This window comes from Ranitomeya imitator, chromosome 2, assembly GCF_032444005.1.
Source record: "Ranitomeya imitator isolate aRanImi1 chromosome 2, aRanImi1.pri, whole genome shotgun sequence".
Lineage (NCBI taxonomy): Eukaryota > Metazoa > Chordata > Amphibia > Anura > Dendrobatidae > Ranitomeya > Ranitomeya imitator.
This window is the reverse complement of record NC_091283.1, coordinates 173,860,146-173,885,076: the sequence shown is the minus strand read 5'-3', so window position 1 is coordinate 173,885,076 and position 24,931 is coordinate 173,860,146. Positions and strand designations below refer to the sequence as shown.

The window sequence follows — 24,931 nt, the reverse complement described above, 5'->3', positions numbered from 1 at the left end:
CCAATGCATTTGTAGACCCTGTCATCTGAACAGCTCTATTTGATGATAAAGAACTATGGGCAGTTTTTTCATAAACTACCGTTATACCAAAAATATGGTCATGGGAATGTACCGTACCTTTACACTTGTAGTTTCACCCAACAACAGATCGAATCTGAGAGATCAGTTTTGGATCTGTAACTAGATCCAATAGCCATGTTGTCATCTGTCCTCATCTTCGTATCAACTTTCAATAACTGACATTCTTAATACACGTGTTCTGAGACTGCATGACTACTTTTGCAGCCACATGGCCAAACTTATGCAACCACACAATTTTTGCGACTTGCCCATTTACTTATGCAATGCAATGAGGTAAGAGCGGTTAGCAGTATTGTCCCCTCATCTATGAAACTTTTATGACCTTTCTTCTGAATCTTCTATATATGTCTGTCATCATAGTGAGATAAACTAGCACACTTTTAGACTGCATTCACACATCTGTTGAACTTATATTATTCTCATTCATTTTGTGGCTCAGACTCGGCCAATAAAGACTAGGAGAGTTGGTAAAACAGAAGAAAAACAGAAGACAGATTTTGTCATTCAATTTCTATACAAATTTCATCCTATTATAACTCATCAATTCAACGAGTCAATTGATAAAACTAGTTCAGACAGCCTACCTGCTTCAGTTTTTAAAAATGGATGAAAAAAAATGGAGGCAAAACAGATGACACATGACAGAAAAACGTAGCGTTTTACACTGATATGAAAAGAAGACACGGATGTGTAAATGTACCAATAGGGAAGGAAGTCAACTCGCCAGATTAGCTAAAAGGGACCTGTCAGCACGATTGGGCTGAGTAACCTAAGTGTCCGATTGGCACCGTTATACTGATTAATATGATACCTGGGTGATTAAATCTGTCTTGGGGTTTTTGTTTGAACTTTTTCAGTTTTGAGTTAATGATCTGCTCGTGCTCCGGGGCTGCCTTGGGGAGGGGGAAGGGTTATCTGGTGCTCTGCTTAGGTTTTCATCAGTATCAGATGATAACAATAAAATAGACGTGGCACTCACCCAGATTCTGCTGCAATTCAATGTCCTTTATTCATCTTTACAACGAAATGGACATAATAAGGAGAGGCGGCTGGTGAGAGTTACGGTGCGGGGAGTGAGAGGAGGACGACGGCCGTTTCGCACTTGTGCGCTTCCACGAGTCCTGGACCCTCACTGACCTGCCCCCTATTTTACATAATGAATATTATAAATATATAATATCTTGTGGTAGATCAACTCATCCAGGCGGTATACAGAGATAGAAAAATAGGAACATTGTCTCTTTAAATCCTGGGTTGGTTTATTGTTAAGTTTGATAAAGCAACACGAAGGACAATAAACTCTGTCTTTACGGCTAAAACAGGAAAAACCACAAAGAAAAAACAAAAATGCATTGCGAGTTGCACCCCGCTATAGAGCAACACAGGTTCAGTCTATGCGCGACAAGACACAAATCCACTGGAGACTCCTCTCTCCAGTCTTGCTGAACCCAGACTGCCTGTAGAGCCCATTTGCTTAAACTCCAGACCATGTGACACTTTCCATCATGTGACTGACGACATGATCATGACATCACACAGGCCCTGGCAGCTCAAATGGAGATAAAGTGGATCTTCTCCAACCCGCTCTATGAAGGTCCACATGAAACCAGCCCATTATGCAACTTTAAGTTAACTCTCACAACACGTAGTGTGCAGGTTACGGGATGCAGTGACGCAAGGGAGGCAGAGAAGCAGAGCAAGGGTTAACAGTATAACAATTTAATTGGAACAATAAAGGACCTTCTCACAGGGAGATAATAATATTTAAATTGAGAACAGAAATTACAATGTAACAACAGTCCAGTTGTTAAACTTATCGTGTCTTTAGGTTCCTGAGACGCAGGTGATCTGTTGGGGATTGCAGTACTGGCAATGGCCGGTGTAGTGTCCTCCGATGGGGCCCCTCAATTGACAGTCCAACGTTTGGCGGCAGTGGGCGGTCTCCGGTTTTACCTGCTGAGCCCCTAATCCATAAGCAGATGTAGGAAGATGCAGGAGTTTCTGTATCGGGAGTGGGCTGATTCACAGTGTCCAGCAGAGGGAAGCGCACCTCAGTGCCTTGTAACCAGCCCACACCTCTCCGTACGAGCGCTGCCGATGTTTATCCGAGCGCCGGAATCTCCTGTCACTGCTCCGCTGGAGTGTTTGGGTAAGCCTGGTCGCGGCGCATCTTGGCTCTGCTGCGCAGAGTGCGGAGTGTGCTGCACACCCTGCTGCACTCTCTCTGCCGGCGGCAAACTCGCTGTCGCGTCGTGCGCTTTCAGCTCTGTTTCCGGCTTAAACACACCCTCTCTTCCCGGGTCATGGGACTTGTCTGGTCCTCTATTCCTTCCCCTGGGCAGCATGGGACGCAGCCTCGACAGTTCCGGACCCAGCTCAATGCAGGTACCCGCAGCCCGGTCTTCCTCCTTACAATATCACTGCCGCCATTAAGCACAGTGACACATATCTCCCCTCTATTACCTTACCAGTGACTTTGTCACATTGTGTGTGTATGGTAGTGGCACCTGCGCTGCAGCATGATCGCATATGTAATGTGTATACAATTCATTTCTTTGCTGATATCCTTAAATTCATAAAAAAAATTTTTGGGAAAAAAGGGTGACACAATAGCTGCTACTACGCAGGCGTCGGCAGTGCCATCTTGGAGGAAGACACTTTTTTTTCTCCAGCAAGATGGCACTGCCTGTGAAGTAGCAGCTATCGGCACCACTTTCAATTGGATCTTTTTTTAATGAATTTAAGGATAGCAGAAAAGAAATGAATCACATATACAATACTTATGCGATCATGCTGCAGCGCAGGCGCCACCGCCGGTGCCTGCCTGCAGATGGGGATTTTTTTTTCAAGATATACAGTATATATATTGACAGAGATATATTATATACACTGCTCAAAAAATAAAGGGAACACTAAAATCCCACATCTTAGATATCCCTGAATGAAATATTCCAGTTGTAAATCTTTATTCATTACATAGTGGAATGTGCTGAGAACGATAAAACCTAAAAAATTATCAACATGAATCACAACTAATATCCTACCGAGGTCTGGAGTTGGAATGCTGCTCAAAATCAAAGTGGAAGATGAAGTTACAGGCTGATCCAATGCCTCAAGTCAATGTATGACCTCCCTACAATGCCTGGGCATTCTCCTGATGAGGCAGCAGATGGTCTCCTGAGGGATCTCCTCCCAGACCTGGGCTAAAGCATCTGCCAACTCCTGAACTGTCTGTGGTGCAACGTGACGTTGTTGGATGGTGTGAGACATGATATCCCAGATGTGTTCAATCGGATTCAGGTCTAGGGAACAGGCAGGCCAGGTCCATAGCTTCAATGTCTTCATCTTGCAGGAACTGCTGACACACTCCAGCCTCATGAGGCCTGGCATTGTCCTGCATTAGGAGGAGCCCAGGGCCAACCGCACCAACATATGGTCTCACAAGGGGTCTGAGGATCTCATCTCGGTACCTAATGGCAGTCAGGCTACCTCCGTTGAGCACATGAAGGGGTGTGTGGCCCTCCAAAGAAATGCCACCCCACACAATTACTGCCAAACGGTCATGCTGAATGATGTTGCAGGCAGAAGATCGCTCTCTACGGCGTCTCCAGACTGTCACGTCTGTCACATGTGCTCAGTGTGAACCTACTTTCATCTGTGAAGAGCACAGGGCGCCAGTGGCATATTTGCCAATCCTGATATTCTGTGGCAAATGCCAAGCGTCCTGCACGGTGTTGGGCTGTGAGCACAACCCCCATCTGTGGACATTGGGCACTCAGACCATCCTCATGGAGTCGGTTTTTAACCGTTTGTGCCGACATATGAACATTTGTGGCCTGTTCAAGGTCATTTTGCAGGCCTCTGGCAGTGCTCCTTCTGTTCCTCCTTGCACAAAGGCTGAGGTAGCAGTCTTGCTCCTGGGTTTTTGCCCTCCTACGGCCCTCTCCACGTCTCCTGGTGTACTGGCCTGTCTCCTGATAGTGCCTTCAGCCTTTGGACACTACGCTGACAGACACAGCAAATGTTCTTGCCACAGCTTGCATTGATGTGCCATCCTGGATGAGCTGCACTACTTGAGCCACTTGGGTGGGTTGTAGAGTCCGTCTCATGCTACCACGAGTGTGAAAGCACAACCAACATTCAAAAGTGACCAAAACATCAGCCAGGAAGCATTGGTACTGAGATGTGGTCTGCACAGCATGTGAAATTGATTACCAAACAGTGTTGCTTCCTAAGTGGACAGTTTGATTTCACAGAAGTTTGATTCTGTTGTTTAAGTGTTCCCTTTATTTTTTTGAGCTGTGTGTGTGTGTATATATATATATATATATATATATATATATATATATATATATAAACTACAGTACAGAGCAAAAGTTTGGACACACCTTCTCATTTAAAAATTTTTTTGTATTTTCATGACTGAAAATTGTAAATTCACACTGAAGGCATCAAAACTATGAATTAACACGTGGAATTATATACTTAACAAAAAAGTGTGAAACAACTGAAAATATGTCTTATATTCTAGGTTCTTCAAAGTAGTCACCTTTTGCTTTGATGACTGCTTTGCACACTCTTGGCATTCTCTTGATGAGCTTCAAGAGGTAGTCACCAGGAATGGTCTTCCAACAATCTTGAAGGAGTTCCCAGAGATGCTTGGCACTTGTTGGCCCTTTTGCCTTTACTCTGCGGTCTAGCTCACCCCAAACCATCTCGATTGGGTTCAGTCTGGTGACTGTGGAGGCCAGGTCATCTGGTGTAGCACCCTATCACTCTCCTTCTTGGTCAAATAGCCCTTACACAGCCTGGAGGTGTGTTTGGGGTCATTGTCCTGTTGAAAAATAAGTGATGGTCCAACTAAATGCAAACCCGATGGAATAGCATGCCGCTGCAAGATGCTGTGGTAGCCATGCTGGTTCAGTATGCCTTCACTTTTTAATAAATAACAGTGTCACCAGCAAAGCACCCCCACAGCATCACACCTCCTCCTCCATGCTTCACGGTGGGAGCCAGGCATGTAGAGTCCATCCGTTCACCTTTTCTGCATCGCACAAAGACACGGTGGTTGGAACCAAAGATCTCAAATTTGGACTCATCAGACCAAAGCACAGATTTCCACTGGTCTAATGTCCATTCCTTGTGTTCTTTAGCCCAAACAAGTCTCTTCTGCTTGTGGCCTGTCCTTAACAGTGGTTTCCTAGCAGCTATTTTACCATGAAGGCCTGCTGCAGTAAGTCTCCTCTTAACAGTTGTTGTAGAGATGTGTCTGCTACTAGAACTGTGTGGCATTGACCTGGTCTCTAATCTGAGCTGCTGTTAACCTGCGATTTCTGAGGCTGGTGACTCGGATAAACTTATCCTCAAAAGCAGAGGTGACTCTTGGTCTTAATTTCCTTGGGCGGTCCTCATGTGAGCCAGTTTCTTTGTAGCGCTTGACGGTTTTTGAAACTGCACTTGGGGACGCTTTCAAATTTTGCCCAATATTTCCGACTGACTGATCTTCATTTCTTAAAGTAATGATGGCCACTCATTTTTCTTTACTTAGCTGTTTTTTTCTTGTGATAATACATATTCTAACAGTCTATTCAGTAGGACTATCAGCTGTGTATCCACCAGACTTCTGCACAACACAACTGATGGTCCCAACCCCATTTATAAGGCAAGAAATCCCACTTATTAAACCTGACAGGGCACACCTGTGAACTGAAAACCATTTCCGGTGACTACCTCTTGAAGCTCATCAAGAGAATGCCAAGAGTGTGTGCAGCGCCCCAGAGTCCTGGTTCGTTGCAGTAATGTTATTCTTCCACCAAGGGGAGTGATGTTACATCTGAAGGCAATGAAGGAGATCTTCTATCCAGGTATCACAACCACTACATACACTTCACACTCCAGTCCACCAGGGGGAGCCATGCTTTGATCTATTAGGGCACTCCTCACACTTAGGTAAACCTGGTGGGTTGGTTAGGAAGTTAGACAGAAGCTAACTGGACATCGACCTAGACAGAAGCTGTCTGGGCTTCACCCAGACAGAAACTGACTGGAGGGAGAAGGAGATAGTCAGTGGGTCCCGACCGAGTTTGGCAGAGGCTGGTTGGAGTGGGTTCCAGCCAGCTCCATACTGAGGCCTGTGGAAAAGGAAGGTACACAGAGCTGCGCCTGCACCACGTGCGGCAGCATCCTAAGAAAGGACACGAAAGGAATTGTGTTGCAGTGAGTGAGCAACGAAGTCATAGCAAAAGGAGAAGAATATCAGAGGGAGACCAGCTAGAAGCAGGCTGCCTCCTTCTGAATATATATAAACCCAGGCTCATAGTGCAAAGTGTCCAAATACCATGTCCTGGACACTGTCAAATCCTGCTCCAAAAGGCACTAATATGATTTCAGGAGAACAAAAGGAGCGTTCAAAATGCAAAAGTAAAAAAGTACAAAATTTTATTGAAACATCGAAGAAACACATACAAACAAATACTTAAAATTAAGGTCACTAAAGACCACCCCTTACACCTGCACTGGTCCTCAAAAAATGTATCACATACTAATAGTACAGGAAAATGTGTCACACAGAAGTGGTACAAAGTGGATAACCATGTCCATACATAGCACTATAGACCAATTGGACTGCACACCTCAAAACACTGTGTCTCTGGTCCCAAGTATAGACCTAAGTGAGGCTTACAGACAGTGCTGCAAAAATAGCAGTCTACAGTCCAGGACACACTCTAGGAGACCAGTTAAACTGCCAGTACTGTGAATGCATATAGCGTAACAAACGCAGTGAAAGCAGTCTCCTAACATTCCTCTTACCCGGGTGAAGGGATCAATAGAGTTGGTGCGACACCCCCGACGCGCGTTTCGCTCCAGCGTTCTATTTGCTTTCTCAAGGGGAAGTGCAGTATCAGTAGCCAGAACACCGAGGGAGTAAGAAGCTCTATGCCGTTATTTCAGAGACTGGCAGGACAGTTAATTCCACATTAGCTGCCCGACCATTTACACAGGAGGCAGGGTGGCAACTTGTGGGGGCCGGGGCGTCTCTAGGGTCCCTGTAAAAAGCCTCAGGCCACCAGTCATACGGGTTTGTCCTATCCATCATGGAGAGAGAGAGAAGAGACTTAACATCTACAATAGTGGTGAGGACCTTACCGAGTTGCTCAGCAGGGAGGTACTACAATGCCCAGGCGGTAGAGGAAGGCTATTGAATTCCACCTGGATAAGGGGACTCTGGATTTGCCTTCAGACCGGCCGGACTCTGCCTACCCTGTGGTCCCTACCCTGGACTGTAGATGCTGAAGCCTTCAGTAAAGGTAAAGAGACTGAAACCTTGTGTCCTCGTTATTCACTGCGCCTTACATCATCCACCATCTACACTCTGGGATGCCCTGTGGGAAGGTATACCAACTAGCTGCCATAACATCACCCCAGCGGAACCCTAAGCAGCGTCGGTCACCCTGACCGAATACCATAGGTGGCGTCACAAACATTATTCCTTTAAAGACCTTTCCCCCACCATTTCATCAATGGACCTCCCAAGGGCCACGGACCGGGTCAGCCACCGTGACATCCCCACTGAGAACTGAAGGGCCCGGATCCGAGTACCCCACGGCTCTACGGGGGCGCTCCATGTGCAAAGCAGTCATCAAAGCAAAAGGTGGCTACTTTGAAGAACCTAAAATATAAGACATATTTTCAGTTGTTTCACACTTTTTTGTTAAGTATATAATTCCACATGTGTTTATTCATAGTTTTGATGCTTTCAGTGTGAATTTACAATTTTCATAGTCATGAAAATACAGAAAAATCTTTAAATGAGGTGTTTCCAAACTTTTGCTCTATACTGTGTATATATATAATATATACATACCTAATCAGAGCACCACATGAAGATCCCCCACAGGCCGCCCCGGAACATGAGCATATCATTAACTCAACACTGAAAGTAAAGATTAAACAACAACTACAAGATGGATTTCATCAACAAAGGTATCATTTTAATTAGTATAACAGCGGCGACTTGACACTCTAGGTTACCGTGCACAATCCTGCTGACAGGTTCCCTCCAGAACTCAGAAAATTACCCCAGTGTGAATGTAGCCATGTGAGTAACCAGAAGATTTCAACAGCCCAGTGCAGCAGATAACCAATTGGGTGCAGTTTAAACTACTTTAACCCCTTCCCAACCCGCGCTGTACATATACTGCTCTGTGGGAGCTGCGTTCCCACAAATGGCATATATGTACGGCGCCGCAATTGCTCAGCCTCATGCTGAGCACCGCAGCGATTGGCTCTGTGTGAGACCCTGCAACAATGCCCATAATCGGTGCTAGCACTGATCGTGAGTGTTTAACCCCTCTGCTGCTGTCAATAGTAACAGTGACATCGAGGAGATCGCACGCAGGGAGGGGGCTCCCTGAGTGCTCCCATCAGAAGAATGTGATGTGATCGTGTTATTCTGATAGTCTCCATGGAGTCCCTGGACCCAAGATGGCCGCTGGGTCCTTTAGGGTCCTGCAGGGAAGGTGGCTTCCCTGCCTGTCAGATGCTGCTCCAATGCTCTGCAGTGCTAAAGCATTGCAGAGTATCAGATCAGCAATCTGTCAACTATATAGTGATGTCCCATCCTGAAACAATGTGGAAAAAAAAGTGTAAATATTTTTAATAAATCCCCAAATAAAGAACAAAAAAAAGAAACACATTTTCCCCTTCTCCCATGATAGCACCACCTGAGAGAGGACTTCCGCCCAGCAAGGACAGGAAACCTACTTAATAAAAGGGCAGTACCTCTCCTCCGCATCGGTTTGGTTTCATGTCCTTGTGGGAACCTGAAAATTGAGCGGTACTTGGACTTACCCAGAATCTGGAGGGTGTCCAGGACGAGATGGCTTCTGGAGGGTGAATTAGCACTGGCCAGGAGGTTGTGCGACGCCATGCAGGCAGAGACCTCTTGGGGCAAAATCTCTTGCCAACATGAGGTCCCGGGATGCGCGCACCGGGGGTTGCAGGAGCACCCCATTGGAGTGCGCCATGTGCCAGAACACTCTTCTGGGTTTGCACATGTGCGGGGTGCACTGGTGGGGTTCTGGTGCACCCTTGCAACAAGTGCGCCAGAAGGAAAGGCAGCCGGGTCTCCGCGGGTTGCAGAGTGAATATTCAGCACGTACCGATGACTTTGAACCATGCTCGCAGCCTTTTACCCAGAGGTATGGAGAGATCCAGATGAGAGATTACAAGTGCAAAACAGGTTTGTAAGAATAATATTTCTCACCTTGCTGCAGCTGGTGTTTTGCATGTCCAATCTCCCAGAAACTCCCCCATACGGATTCCGAATAGGCTGGATACACGGCCCCGGTCGGGCGCCAAAACTGTCGTAGCTGTTTTTCGTTCTGACCCAAATGTCAGCTGACAGATCACCAGTGAGACCAAATTGTGGAGTTACGCCCGTCATTTTACAAGCGCGCTTGGAGACAAAAAGACACCTCACACATATCCTGTGAGCAAGTCACTTTTATCTGAAGTAATAGAGCAAGAAACAATATTTTATACCATTTACAACAAATGTAATTCTCAATGCAATTCATGTAGCCCCCACCATCACCCAGGGTCATACTGACCTTTATTCTCTCACGTACCCGGAGCATGTTGTGACTGACTATTGGGAACATACATTGATAAGAAGTATGGTCTCCTTGAAAGGAGGCCATCAGACTACTGCATCAACAGATTCTAGTAATTCTAACAATTAAAGGCAAAAGGCACTTAAAGGCAAACTATTAACCCTTCTATATCACACACCAGAATCTACGTTGGCTATCCGAGTTTGCACATGCACAGGGATGGTTGAGGCTCCCTGCCCACAACGCACCGGATTCAATGACCGGAAGTCTGGGCCAGATGGAGCTGGCCTGGGCCATCCTGGTATAAAAGGGGATGTGCCCAGGATTACGGTGGCATTTTCTGTGGCAGTCCTGAACAGGGATGTTGAGCAGCCACCACAGCAGTAGCTGACACAGCAGTCATTACAGCATCGACAGCATGGCCATCGTCAGGAATGCAGTAGTGGCAGTCGGGCAGGTAGAAGGACAAGCCTGAAGAGCAAGGCAGGTTATGAGCCCACCTCCAGAGAAGAACGTTCTTCTGAGCCGATCCAGCCTCCATCTCTGGTACCCTAGATTGATCAGCTGAATGGTGAGTGATCTATGTGAAAGTTCGCCATATTAAATGGGTCCCGCCTTTTTCTATGTATTTTTTACTTGGAAAGGCCCCTAAAACGTAGCTCAAAGCAGAACAATAAAGAGTGTGCACTGTCCAGGGAAAATTTACCCAGCAATTATAGTAAATGACTGTCCTGATTGCATACAGCAGACCATCTCGGAGGAAACCCCCGGGTTTGCTAAGAACCTAAAGTCCATAATTAGATCAGAAGTCCAGAAGTCATTAAAACACTGAATGAATCATACAGAGGAGGAAAAATCAAGACTGCAGTCATCTGAGTCTGAGGGTTCAGTATCATTAAATGATAGGGAAGATTCGGATTTATCTGGCTCCTCCTCCTCTGATAACATGGGGAGTAGGCCTTGTTTTCCAGCAAAGGACACGAAAAGGCTGGTTAGAGCAATCAGGTCAACTATGGGCATAGCTGATGCCAAGGCCCCTAGAACAGTACAGGACATCATGTTGGGGGCTTGGAACAGAGGAAACAGAGGAAAAGGCGCTCTTTACAGTCAATGAAAAGATCAAAATGCTGATTAGTAAGGAATGGAAGAGACCAGAGAGGAAAGGTTCGCAACCATCTTCGACAAAAGAAAAACTATCCATTTGATGAAGAAGAAGCAGGCACATGGGAGAAAACTCCTAAAATTGATGTGGCGTTAGCAAAATCAGTAAAAAAGTCTACATTGCCCTTTGAAGACCTAGGGGCCCTTAAGGACCCCCTGGACAAGAAGGTAGAGGTTTATTAGAAGCAGACATGGGAATCATTGGCAGGGTCGTTACAGCCAGCAAAAGCGGCAACCTGCACAGCCAGGTCCATGATGGCGTGGCTACAGCAGCTTGAGGACCAGATCAAGAACAACACCCATATGGAGAAGATCTTGGCAAACCTTCTGCTGAGGCAAGGAGCTGCTGCCTTCCTTGCTGATGCTTCAGCAGATTCAGTCAGGTTGGCGGCTAGGTTGGCGGCTAGGTCAGCGAATCTATCAAATGCGGCTCGCGGAGCTTTTTGGCTCAAAAGCTGGCCAGCGGATGCCCAATAAAAGGCCAGACTGTGCTCAGTCCCATGTGAAGGGAAATATCTTTTCGGCCAGGCACTGGATGATATCCTAGATAAAGCAGCAGATAAGAAGAAACGCTTTCCCAATGTGTCTCTTCCAAAATGCAAAAGTTCCTTTCATAGGAGGAAGTACAACCGAAACAAAACCCTTCTAGAACAAAAGAGGTGGAAGGAGAAAAAATCAAGGAGCGGAGACTTCATATTCAGGGGCCCCTTGGCAGAGAGCCTGTGTAGAGTGTGTATGTGTGTGTGTGTGTGTGTGTGTATATATATATATATATATATATATATATATATATATATATATATATATATATATATAATTTATTTTTTTAATATGATTTCAACACTCCAATTAATTAATGCGAATGATAGAGATATTGATTGGTTATGCTATTATATAATATACAGTATATATATATATATATATATATATATATATATATATATATATATAATGTGTACTTTCAATTGAGTCCACAGAAGGTTACATGTCAACTGTCCAGAATGTAAATGACCTAGTAATTTACATTTAGTGTACACTTTACACTTATCTTCAAAGATGAGAACCAATGGAATGGACTTGTTCCCATGAGATGGTATCATGTAAATGTTAATTAGACAGATACTTGTTAAGCCCCGAGGTATGCCAGGTGGTGTTTTTATCTATTTAGCCTGAAGGCTTCAGTATACATACCATGATATAGATCAAAAGCCTTCAGATAAGATTCAATGGTCAGTTTTAACATATAAATGGAAGTATTCCCTGAGACTGGGGGGAGAGAGACAGATTGGAAGAGAGAGGACACTGAGAGACTCCTACCATTTCAATATAATGTATGACTATTGATTATTTGCTATTTTGAGTGACTGTTTATATTTATTATCTTTTATTAAGTAAATTCATTTTAGTTTATTCAATTTTCGTGTGAGAATTTATTTATTCATCACAATTCTTTGAACCGCAACAAAAGAGAGCCAAAATTCCTCTAAGTTACTGGCTTCTTCAGGTAGGAGGAACACTGTCCCATTTCCAACCTGCCTGGGAGGAAATCTCTTCCAATAACTGGATCCACAATATAATAAAATCAGGATTAAAACTAGAATTCAGGTCCATTGCCAGGCACAGCTTCAAGAACTCGTCTCCCAGGACTCTGAAAGAACAACAGGCCCTAGAGGCGGAAGTGTTTAGGTTTGCTGCAGAAATAGTTTCTGGTGGAGGTACCGATTCTGCAGCAGGTGAAGGGTTTTTATTCTCCCCTCTTCATGATAAGGAAACCTGACTGGTCCTTCAGGACTATTGTCAACCTATGGAGTCTGAACAAATTTCTGGTCTAAAGACCATTCAAGATGTAGTCAATAAAATCAACTATAAAGATGTTGTTCCCAGGCTGCTATATGAGTGTCCTGGATTTGAAAGACGCATACTACCATGTACCAAACCATCAGAGAGACCAGCAGTACCTGGGAGTAGCAGTATTTATAGGCAGAAAGCTCAGGCACTTCCAATACAGGGCACTACCCTTCGGTCTATCCATGACCCCAAGGATTTTCACAAAGATAATTCTGGAGGTGACTGCACATTTCCGAGAATAGAATGTGTTAATAGTGCCATATTTGGATGATTTTTTAGTAATTGGCAGGTCAATGGAGGACTGCATTCGCTAGCTGAGGCAGATCCAAACCACTCTGACTTGGCTAGGATGGATGATAAATATGGAGAAGTCAAGACTGCAGCCTCTAAAGGTTCAGTCTTTCTTAGGACTCATTTTGGACTCGGAGAAACAAGCCTGTCTTCTACCGGAAGAAAAGAAAAACAGGATCATAACCCTTGCATCACCAGCGGTTACCAACCCGGTTATAACTCTGAGGAAGGCTATGCCTTTACTAGGAACAATGACTTCCTGTAATTCAGTGGTCCAGTCGGCCCAGATTCACTTCAGGAGTCTGCAACAGGATGCCCTAGAAGGAGAAAGAAGACTCACAGGCCATTTAGAAGGCAAGGCTATTCTTTCTGCAGCGCCCTAGAGTCCTGGTCGTTGCAGTAATGTCGCTCTGCCACTAAGGGGAGTGATGTTATGTCTGATTGCACTAAAGGAGTTCACCTGACCAGGTATCACAGTCACACATTACACTTCACACTCCGGCCACCAGGGGGAGCAAAAGGCACTATGTATTAGGCCACTCCTCACACTTTGGTAAAACTGGGGGTTGGATAGGAGGTTAGGAAGAACGCAGCCTGGGAGAGCTCCAGGGAGGACCTGTCAGGGGTGGGTTCCTGGCAGGTACCTAGCAGAAGGACAGAACGTGACGGAGCCGCGCCTGCACTACCTTGCGGCGGCATCCTAAGGAAGGACACGAGGCGAAGGATATTGTGGAGAAGTGAGAAACGAGATCACAGCACAAAGGAGAACCAGTAGGAGTCGTGCCCCGAGATCGGCAACATCCTACTGAGGCGCGTAGCCGGTGGCCGGAACGCCGAGGAAGCAACTGACTCCAAGCATTACTTCAAACAGTGCAGGATAGTTGATTATAGGTTGGCTGTCTACCTTACATCACCTAAGCAGACATAGGGGGCAAACGTGGAGAGGGGCATCTCTAGGGTCCCAGAATAGCTCCGAGCCTTCCCGTCAAACGGGTGCGTCCTAGCCAGATATACTTGGGGGACGGAGAGAGAAAGAACGAATACGAAAGTTGTGAGGACTATCCCGAATGCTCAGCAGGGAAGAACTACAACACACAAGCGCTAGTTGGTTGGCACTGATTTCCACCTGCAAAGGGAACTCTGGATGTGCCTTTGGACCGGCTGGTCTCAGCCAGCCCTGTTAACAAGATCTCAGGCCCTGATGCTGCTATCACAGCCAATTCTTCATTTCGTGGAGAGACCTCAATTAAAACTAACCGCACTGTATATAAGAGGGAAGGAAAACGAAGAAGCAGATTTTCTCAGCCAAAATACCCTGAAGCAGGGGGAATTGGAATTGGATCTGCCAGTTTTTCAGCAGATTGTAGATCGATGGGGGCAGCCAGAGATAGATCTGTTTATCAACAAGAAAAACAGGAAATCAAAGATCTTCTGCTCTCAAAGATCTTTGAACCCAAGATAAAGACCAAATGCGGTGGATGCACTACCGATTCCTTGGGATTTCGGGCTAGCTTACGCATTTTCCCAATGGTGTTGATTCTGGCAGTCCTGAGAAAGATTTGGGAGGAGAAAGTGAAGGCCATCCTCATTGCTCCCTTTTGGCCCAAGAGGCCATGTTTTTTATGGATGAGGAGAATGTCCAGAACCCTGGATTCTCCTGAATACTACGGGTCTCCTCAGGCAAGGCCCAGTGTCTTATCCTTAGAGGTCAGATCTGCATTTGACAGCCTGGATTTTGAGAGGGCACTATTAATACAAAAGGGCTTCTCCCCAGCCTTAGTCTCTACCCTGCTGCAGAGTAGGAAGCCGGTGACTACTAGGATATATGTCAGGACATGGGCTAAATGCTTAGCTAGTTCGGGGAATACCGTGGGGGAATAAGGTCCCGATTTAAGGCTATATTGGAATTTCTTCAAACGGGTTTGGATATGAGCCTATCCACTAGCACTCTTAAGGTGCAGGTGTCTGCTTTGGCAGCTCTATATGATTATAACATAGCGGCGGATAGATGGATAGTTAGGTTCATTAAAGTTTGTCATAGGTCGAGACCAAAACCAGCCCTAAAGATGCCTCCTTGGGACTTATACCTAGTTGTTGAGGCACTGACAAAATATACCTTTTGAGCCCTTGAATGAGTTACTGACTACAGTACTAACACAAAGTACTAGGGTGCTTTGATCTACTGTATTTAAATCTCTCAGGTGGTGATGTCATGTGAAGTGGAAAAAATCTTAGTTACTTACAGGTAACGGGATTTTACAGAGCCCATGACCGCATCCTTAAAATTCCCTAAAATAGTTATATTTTATCACTAGTGGTGCGCACTTTAAGGGTGTTTTAAAAAGAATGTTTATAGGTGATGGTTATGTTACTTACTGTCTGGAGGTCCTCTCATGCTCTGAAATCCAAAATGATGGGGAGGAGAGGTACCACCCTTTTATTCAATAGGTTTCCTGTCCTTAATCGGCGAATACCCTCTCTCAGGTGGTGCTGTCATAGGCTCTGTAAAATCCCATTACTGGTAAGCAACTAAGATTTTTTTTCCAATAAATACATTTCTGTAAAAAAAAAAAAAAACAAGAAAAAGTACACATATTTGGTAACGCTGTGTCCGTAACGACCCGCTCTATAAAACTGTCCCACTAGTTAACCCCTTCAGTGAACACCGTAAAAAAATGAGGAAAAAACAATGCTTTATGTAACGGCTGGGTAGTGGAACTACTGTGCCAAAGCCCAAGGAAAACCTGGAGGGGTGTGATTATGAGCATCACCCAATCTGACCACGGACATGCAGCTGCTAACGAAACCGAGGTCTATGGAGAGACAAGGGAGGTGATCCAGGTGCTACTCCAGGACTGACCTTGGGTAGCTGACCCCCTAGGAACTTGTTGCTGGAGTGCACTGGAGGAATGTCCAACATATGCAGGCAGAGAAGATGACAGGAACCGCAGGTGCAGACAGGACAGTCTGATGGAGAGATGAGCACTGGCGGGTGCAGCAGACTCGGCTGCCATTGAGGTGAGCACTGGCGGGTGCAACAGGCTCAACTACCATTGAGGTGAGCACTGGTGGGTGCAGCTGACTCGGCTGCCTTTGAGGAAAGCACAGGTGGGAGCAGCTGGCTCGGATGCCTTTGAGGAAAGCACTGGTGGGTGCAGCTGGTTCGGATGCCTTTGAAGAAGGCACTGGCGGGTGCAGCAGCCTAAGATACAAATACTGGGACCTGAGAACTGAAAAGCGTGTTAGGAACAAACTCACAACATTGCACAGGTACCTCCATGTTGGAGGAGACTCTTTAACCCCTTCATGACCCAGCCTATTTTGACCTTAATGACCTGGCCGTTTTTTTGCAATTCTGACCAGTGTCCCTTTATGAGGTAATAACTCAGGAACGCTTCAACGGATCCTAGCGGTTCTGAGATTGTGTTTTAGTGAGATATTGGGCTTCATGTTAGTGGTAAATTTGGGTTGATAATTTTTGCGTTTATTTGTGAAAAAATGGAAATTTGGCTAAAAGTTTGAAAATTTCGCAATTGTCAAATTTTGAATTTTTATTCTGTTAAACGAGAGCGTTATGTGACACAAAATAGTTAATAAATAACATTACCCATATGTTTACTTTACATCAGCACAATTTTGGAAACAAATTTTTTTTTGCTAGGAAGTTATAAGGGTTAAAATTTGACCAGCGATTTCTCATTTTTACAACAAAATTTACAAAACCGGACTTCCGGGAGGCGGAGCCTGAAGATGGCCGCATCTTACTTGAGCTCCTGACCTGAAGGGGACATAAGACTGAAATATAATCCATAAAAACCCCCTAAAGGTCAGGATAAGGACCAGTAAAGGGTCAGTGGAAGCGGACCCGGCTCTCTGGCTACCCCGGATTTCTAAGGCGCAGATAGCGCCGCAAGCACCGAAGCATCCCCCCTCGTGGCTGGAGACTAGCGGCTGGAGAAGAAGCTGCTGAGGGAGAACGAACAGAATGCTTCATCCGACAGAGCAGCTGAGCTGAGCAGACTTACCGGACGGCTGCGGTAAGAAGAGGAGAGAAGCGGCATAGAAACGCGGTGTCCCTGGCATGCAGGTGTTAAAGGGGAAGAAGAAGGAGACGGCGTGGGGGAGGAGATGGCTGGGCGCCAGGCGCCATCTTGCTGAAAGCGCGCCAGTCACCACACTACCGGCCGCACCAGATCACAGCAGCGGACGAGCACAGGAGAAAAAGCCGTCCTGCAGCTGCAGCTGAGGAAGTGAGAGCAGCATCACTGGAAAAGAACAGCAGCGTCTATGGCACCAGTTAACTGTGCCAGCGGAGGTAATTGTGGAAGGAAGTGTGGGAGCAGAGAACGGGCGGGAGCCATTTCTCAGGCAAAGGCACTGGGCTTTAGTGGGTCTCCGCCAGGAGAATTATTGAGCCCCACAGATACTGTTCCATATTGAGCAAGGCTACTGATTACTTACAGGAGGGCATTGTGACTCCTCCTGGCACAGAAACTGTGGAACGCTGGGGAAGGGCTCACACAGAGAGGAGCTTGGCAGCAGGGCTGCAGTAGTTCACTAGACTTTTCAATTTATCATAAAATGTAATAAGCACATCTAGCGATATCACTGACAACTTCCCTTAATCATCAGGCACCTATTTCACCATGGATAAATTTGTGGGTAAAAATACTAAACCTGGCAGAAGCTCCACACGTAACCAGGCAGGCACTTCTCCTACGTCACAAAACGTTGAAGTTGAAGCCCAGAACCCGCAGTCCATTGCAAATGCTATTATTGAACGGTTGATGCCTGAGATTGATAACAGACTAGCAGCTTTTCAAACCTCATTGGACACAATTGTCTCACAAGTCAATTCTCAGGGAGCGCGAATAGCAGAAGCTGAACAAAGAATTTGTAAAAGAATAAAAACTGAAAATGTAGGCCCCTTAAAAAATAGTGAGGAAAGAATGGTTGTAGATGACGAGGAAAAAGCTAACATATTAAACACCTTCTTCTCCACGGTATTCACGGTGGAAAATGAAATGCTAGGTGAAATCCCAAGAAACAATGAAAACCCTATATTAAGGGTCACCAATCTAACCCAAGAAGAGGTGCGAAAAAGGCTAAATAAGATTAAAATAGATAAATCTCCGGGTCCGGATGGCATACACCCACGAGTACTAAGAGAACTAAGTAATGTAATAGATAAACCATTATTTCTTATTTTTAGTGACTCTATAGCGACAGGGTCTGTTCCGCAGGACTGGCGCATAGCAAATGTGGTGCCAATATTCAAAAAGGGCTCTAAAAGTGAACCTGGAAATTATAGGCCAGTAAGTCTAACCTCTATTGTTGGTAAAATATTTGAAGGGTTTCTGAGGGATGTTACTCTGGATTATCTCAATGAGAATAACTGTTTAACTCCATATCAGCATGGGTTTATGAGAAATCGCTCCTGTCAAACCAATCTAATCAGTTTTTATGAAGAGGTAAGCTATAGGCTGGACCACGGTGAGTCATTGGACGTGGTATATCTCGATTTTTCCAAAGCGTTTGATACCATGCCGCACAAGAGGTTGGTACACAAAATGAGAATGCTTGGTCTGGGGGAAAATGTGTGTAAATGGGTTAGTAACTGGCTTAGTGATAGAAAGCAGAGGGTGGTTATAAATGGTATAGTCTCTAACTGGGTCGCTGTGACCAGTGGGGTACCGCAGGGGTCAGTATTGGGACCTGTTCTCTTCAACATATTCATTAATGATCTGGTAGAAGGTTTACACAGTAAAATATTGATATTTGCAGATGATACAAAACTATGTAAAGCAGTTAATACAAGAGAAGATAGTATTCTGCTACAGATGGATCTGGATAAGTTGGAAACTTGGGCTGAAAGGTGGCAGATGAGGTTTAACAATGATAAATGTAAGGTTATACACATGGGAAGAGGGAATCAATATCACCATTACACACTGAACGGGAAACCACTGGGTAAATCTGACAGGGAGAAGGACTTGGGGATCCTAGTTAATGATAAACTTACCTGGAGCAGCCAGTGCCAGGCAGCAGCTGCCAAGGCAAACAGGATCATGGGGTGCATTAAAAGAGGTCTGGATACACATGATGAGAGCATTATACTGCCTCTGTACAAATCCCTAGTTAGACCGCACATGGAGTACTGTGTCCAGTTTTGGGCACCGGTGCTCAGGAAGGATATAATGGAACTAGAGAGAGTACAAAGGAGGGCAACAAAATTAATAAAGGGGATGGGAGAACTACAATACCCAGATAGATTAGCGAAATTAGGATTATTTAGTCTAGAAAAAAGACGACTGAGGGGCGATCTAATAACCATGTATAAGTATATAAGGGGACAATACAAATATCTCGCTGAGGATCTGTTTATACCAAGGAAGGTGACGGGCACAAGGGGGCATTCTTTGCGTCTGGAGGAGAGAAGGTTTTTCCACCAACATAGAAGAGGATTCTTTACTGTTAGGGCAGTGAGAATCTGGAATTGCTTGCCTGAGGAGGTGGTGATGGCGAACTCAGTCGAGGGGTTCAAGAGAGGCCTGGATGTCTTCCTGGAGCAGAACAATATTGTATCATACAATTATTAGGTTCTGTAGAAGGACGTAGATCTGGGTATTTATTTATTATGATGGAATATAGGCTGAACTGGATGGACAAATGTCTTTTTTCGGCCTTACTAACTATGTTACTATGTTACTATGTAATTTCAGATCTGGAGGACTCTGCTAAAGCCCTTAAGGACAAACTAGATAGTAAAGATAAGGACATCTCTGACCTTGTGGACAAGGTGGACGATCTTGAAAATAGATCCCGACGCAATAACTTGAGGCTCATAGGCCTTCCAGAATCTGTCCCCCCCTCGGAATTGGTCAAAATAACATCAATATGGCTGCCAAAATCCCTTGGAGTTTTACCAACGTCAGGTGAAATAGCCATTGAGAGAGCGCACAGGTTGGGACCTCCGAGGGAAGGAGGCGGCGACAGACCAAGACCAGTCATTTTTAAAGTATTGGATTTTCAGGACAAAATCCGCATCTTAGCAGCATTTAGAAAACAACGCTCCCTGTTATATGCGAATCACAAACTACTCCTGTTCCAAGACTACTCGGCCGCCTTGGCTGCCAGACGTAAAGCCTTCAACCCCGCATGCAAACTCTTGGTGGATAAGAATATCTGGTTTGGCTTGCAGTATCCTTCAACCTAAAGCTTTGACTTTGGGGGGAAAAATTGGTCCTTTAGTGATCCAGAGAAGGCTTTGAAATTTCTGCAGGAGGAGTCTCGGGCACTAGCTAGCTCTGACAAAACCTGAACGAGTAGAGCTGTCACAATTTGTCATTTTTAAGTGATGTCGCGTTTATGTTAATACCCTTTTGTCTTTAATAGGCATGTTATTTTTTCATGTAGTGCTCACTCTGTGGTTGAGCACCTTGGTTATAGTTAAAAAGTTTGAATGGTGTGGGGTTATGGGAGGGGGGAGGGATCTCTGCATGCGCAAACATAATGTTCTGGTTCTGGGAGATCTTACACTCACTCGCTGGGATGGGTGGGGGTCTCACACACAGTATTTATACATAGGTCACATGGCTGATCGCAAAGGTATCGGTTAATGGCGGATCAATCTAGCATTGAAGATGCCGCAATCCGCGCTTTACAATGGTGCTCATGGAATGTGAACGGGTTAAATACCCCAATTAAGAGGAAAAAGGTTCTAAATTTTTTACAAAAACAAAATTTCCACATCATCTTCCTACAGGAAACACACTGGATTAAAAATAATCACCCTTCTTTGCTCAGTAGGAAGTATACGCTCTGTGCTGAAGCTTCATATTCCAAAAAACAGCGAGGTGTAGCCATATTAATACATAATGATCTTAAATACGAGATAATTGATACACTGGAGGACCCACAGGGCAGATTTCTTTTGGTCAGAATCGTAATCGAGGGTATGCACTTTAGCCTGGTTAATATCTATGCCCCTAATACACCTGAAGCACAATTCCAGACTAGATTGTTGGAGAGCTTGGCGGGGTGGGAGACGTCTCGGGTAGTTGTGGGCGGTGATTTTAACGACGTAGCAGACGTGACCATGGATAGATCCGGTTCTGGTGTCGCTCACGGACAGGGACGAGGGAATGGCATCCAATCACTCTTAGATCACCTCGATCTGGTTGACGTGTGGAGAATACAGCACCCCCTGGATAGGGACTACTCCCACTACTCTCACATACACGATTCCCACGCTAGGATTGATTGTTGGTTGGTGCACTCATCATTAATACCCCTAATTACACAGTCAAACATACTAAATATCCATATATCGGATCATGCCCCAGTAACATTCAAATCTAATCTAACAACCCCAATACATCAGGAGAGGAAGTGGCGTTTTCCTTCGTACCTCTATCAGTCGGACGATTTTAAAAAATATTTGCAGATGTCATGGGAGGTCTATAAGGGTGACAACCGTGCTCATTGCGAAGACGCTCATTTGTTTTGGATGGCCTCTAAGGCCGTGTTGAGGGGCCAGATTATTTGTTATGTTAGTTACAAAAAAAGAAGTGATGAAACGTATGGTGGATACACAAAAATCATTAACCCAGGCATACAAGGACTTCAAACTAAACAATACACCAACGACAAAAGAAAAATTCTTAAGGGCTAGGGAGGAGGCGGACGTGTTGGCACACGAGAAGGCCATGTTCAACTTAGACTACCAAAAACATAAATATTTTAAATGGGGCAATAAACCGGGGAGGGTGTTGGCGTCTCTTACACGTCCATATAGGAAAGCGACGAAAATACATAAAATCCAACTACGTGATGGTCACACCTTGGCAAACAATGAGGATATAGTAGATGAATTCAGAGCATTTTTTAGCGAGTTATACAGTTCGGAGTCGGGAGGGGAAGAGGCAAGTAGGGAGTTTCTTAGAGATCACCTAGCACCGACACTCACAGAAGAAGAAAAGGAGGCCATCAATTCCCCTATAACGCCCTCGGAGATTTTACAAGTTATAACTAAACTGAAATTATCTAAGGCACCAGGCCCAGATGGGTTCAGCAACGAGCGCTATAAAATCCTGGGAACCAGCCTGACTTCACACCTGTGGGAGTTATATAATAACATAGTTAAGTATGGCCGCCTTCCTGACCGGTTTAGTGAGGCGGTTGTAATTATTCTTCCAAAGCCAGGCAAAGATCACTCGCAGGTTGAAGGATATAGACCAATATCGTTACTTAATTCAGATTTCAAAATATTCACAAAAATTTTGGCTGACAGATTACAAAGAATTATCCCTAATCTGATCTCACCACAGCAAACCGGATTTGTACATGGGAAATCCATCACATACAACATCAGAACAGCCCTGGGAGCCATATCCTACTGCAGAGTGAAAAGACATATGAAATCTATTGTGGTTAGCCTGGACGCCGATAAGGTGTTCGATAGGGTGGCGTGGGGCTACCTGTTTGATCTGTTATCGTTTAGAGGGTTTGGCTCATGGTTTTGTGAGGCAGTTAAATCTATCTATAAAAACCCGTTGTCTAGGATGTCAGTAAATAACACACTATCTAAGCCCTTTGAAATCCAGCGAGGGACACGCCAGGGTTGCCCTTTGTCTCCCCTTTTATTTAATTTGGCACTAGATCCATTCTTGAGGACACTACAGAACGAGGCGACATTTGAAGGGATGAGAGTGGGAACTGCATCTATAAAGATCTCGGTCTTCGCTGATGACATCCTTTTATTTATTGCCAACCCAACTCAGGCAATTCCAGCTATTATGAATGTCTTGGAGAAATTTGGTAAATGTTCTGGTTTTAAGGTTAATTATAGTAAGTCTGAGGCTCTGGCGGTTTTCTGGGAGGTCGAGCGATCCCTTGTTTCCATTCCACTGGGGCCAGGAATCTATTAAATACCTGGGGATAAGATTGCCTGCGGACCCCTCCATCTTATACAGAGTAAATTATAAACCTTTAATCTCCTCCATAATTAGTCTTCTCCATTCGTGGAAACATTTCACGTTCTCATTCTCAGGTGGATGTCATCTAATTAAGATGATAGTATTCCCTAAATTGTTATATGCCTTTCAGACGTTACCACTACTTCTGTCTAGGGCAGATCTTAGTATACTAAACTCAAATTTTCGTAAATTTATTTGGGGGGCGGGAGGCAGAACGCGTATAGGTCTCTTTAAATTGCAGGCGACAAGGGCAGAAGGTGGAATAAATTTTCCTGACCTGGGTAGATATGATTTAGCAGCTAATTTTAGATATGCCATTGACTGGATAAAGGGTGTCTCTCACTACGCCAACGTTGACCTAGAACAACAATTTTACCCGCATATCTCATTGTCGGCTTTGTTACATTTGAAAGGGGAGGTTCTTCCGGTAGAGATACGGGATCATCCAACTATATGGCAAACAATACTGACCTGGAGACGTTGTAGAAAGATTTGTAAACTAAGGGTTTGTCCCCATATCAGCCTTTCTTGGATAATCCGGGGTTCTTAAGGGGCTCCACACCATCCTTCTATAGAAGTCTGGCCTCTCAGGGTTGTAGGCAAGCAATCGATCTACTGGATCTTAATTTTTCGGTGTTAACCATTGAGGCGGCATCGCAACGCTTCCCACTATTTAGTAACAATCCTTTCCATTTCCTTCAGGCGCGCAGCTTAGTGTCAGCCGATTAGAGGACAAACCTAGATGGATTTATTAGAAATACAAGAACACAACCGGCGTCCATAAGTAACATCTACTCGGTAATACGCAAAAAAAAAAAATTTACAAAACCATTTTTTTAGGGACCACCTCACATTTGAAGTCAGTTTGAGGGGTCTATATGGCTGAAAATAACCTAAAGTGACACTATTCTAAAAACTGCACCCCTCAAGGTGTTCAAAGCCACATTCAAGAAGTTTATTAACCCTTCAGGAGCTTCACAGCAGCAGAAGCAACATGGAAGGAAAAAATGAAGATTTAACTTTTTAGTCACAAAAAAGATCTTTTAGCAACAATTTTTTTATTTTCCCAAGGGTAAAAGGAGAAACTGGAAACCAAACGCTAATGTACAAATTTGTCCTGAGTATGCTGATACCCCATATGTGGGGGGGGACCACTGTTTTGGTGCACGACAGGGCTCGGAAGGGTAGGAGCGCCATTTGACTTTTTCAATGAAAAATTGGCTCCAATCTTTACCGGACACTGTCACGTTTGGAGAGCCCCCGTGTGCCTACACATTGGAGCTCCCTCACAGTGACCCCATTTTGGAAACTAGACCCCCAAGGAGCTTATCTAGATGCATAGTGAGCACTTTGATCCACCAGGTGCTTCACAAATTGATCCGTAAAAATGAAAAAGTACTTTTTTTTCACAAAAAATTTCTTTTAGCCTCAATTTTTTCATTTTCACACGGGCAACAGGATAAAATAAATCCTAAAATGTGTTGGGCAATTTCTCCTGAGTACACCAACACCTCATATGTGGTCATAAACCACTGTTTGTGCACACGGCAAGGCTCGGAAGGAAAGGAGCGCCATTTGACTTTTAAATGAAAAATTGTCTCCAATCATTAGCGGACACCATGTCGCGTTTGGAGAGCCCCTGTGTGCCTAAAAATTGGAGCTAGACCCCCCAAGGAACTTATCTAGATGCATAATGAGCACTTTGAACCCCCAGGTGCTTCACAAAATTTTATAACGCAGAGCCGTGAAAATAAAAAATCATTTTTTTCCCACAAAAATAATTTTTTAGCCCCCATTTTATTTTCCCAAGGGTAACGGGAGAAATTAGACCCCCAAAGTTGTTGTGCAATTTTTCCTGAGTATGCTGACCCCATATGTTTGGGTAAACCACTGTTTGGGCGCACGTCGGGGCTCGGAAGGGAGGGAGCACCAGATTGGCTGGAATCAATGGTGGCGTCA

The 24,931-nt window shown here is 44.8% G+C and overlaps 1 protein-coding gene across 4 annotated transcripts in view; it reads right to left on the bottom strand.

Moving 5' to 3' along the window:
- The window catches only part of LOC138662411 (uncharacterized), a 95,507-nt gene that overhangs the window by 33,532 nt on the left and 37,044 nt on the right, over nucleotides 1–24,931 (bottom strand). Inside the window, exon 2 of one of the 4 annotated variants that reach the window (XM_069748012.1) lies at nucleotides 15,372–15,553. The exons of the other annotated variants lie outside the window; for them this stretch is intronic. Coding sequence (XP_069604113.1) covers nucleotides 15,372–15,390 — 19 coding nt within the window. The 5' untranslated portion in view covers nucleotides 15,391–15,553. The remainder of the gene's footprint in view (nucleotides 1–15,371; nucleotides 15,554–24,931) is intronic. 4 annotated transcript variants of the gene reach the window in all.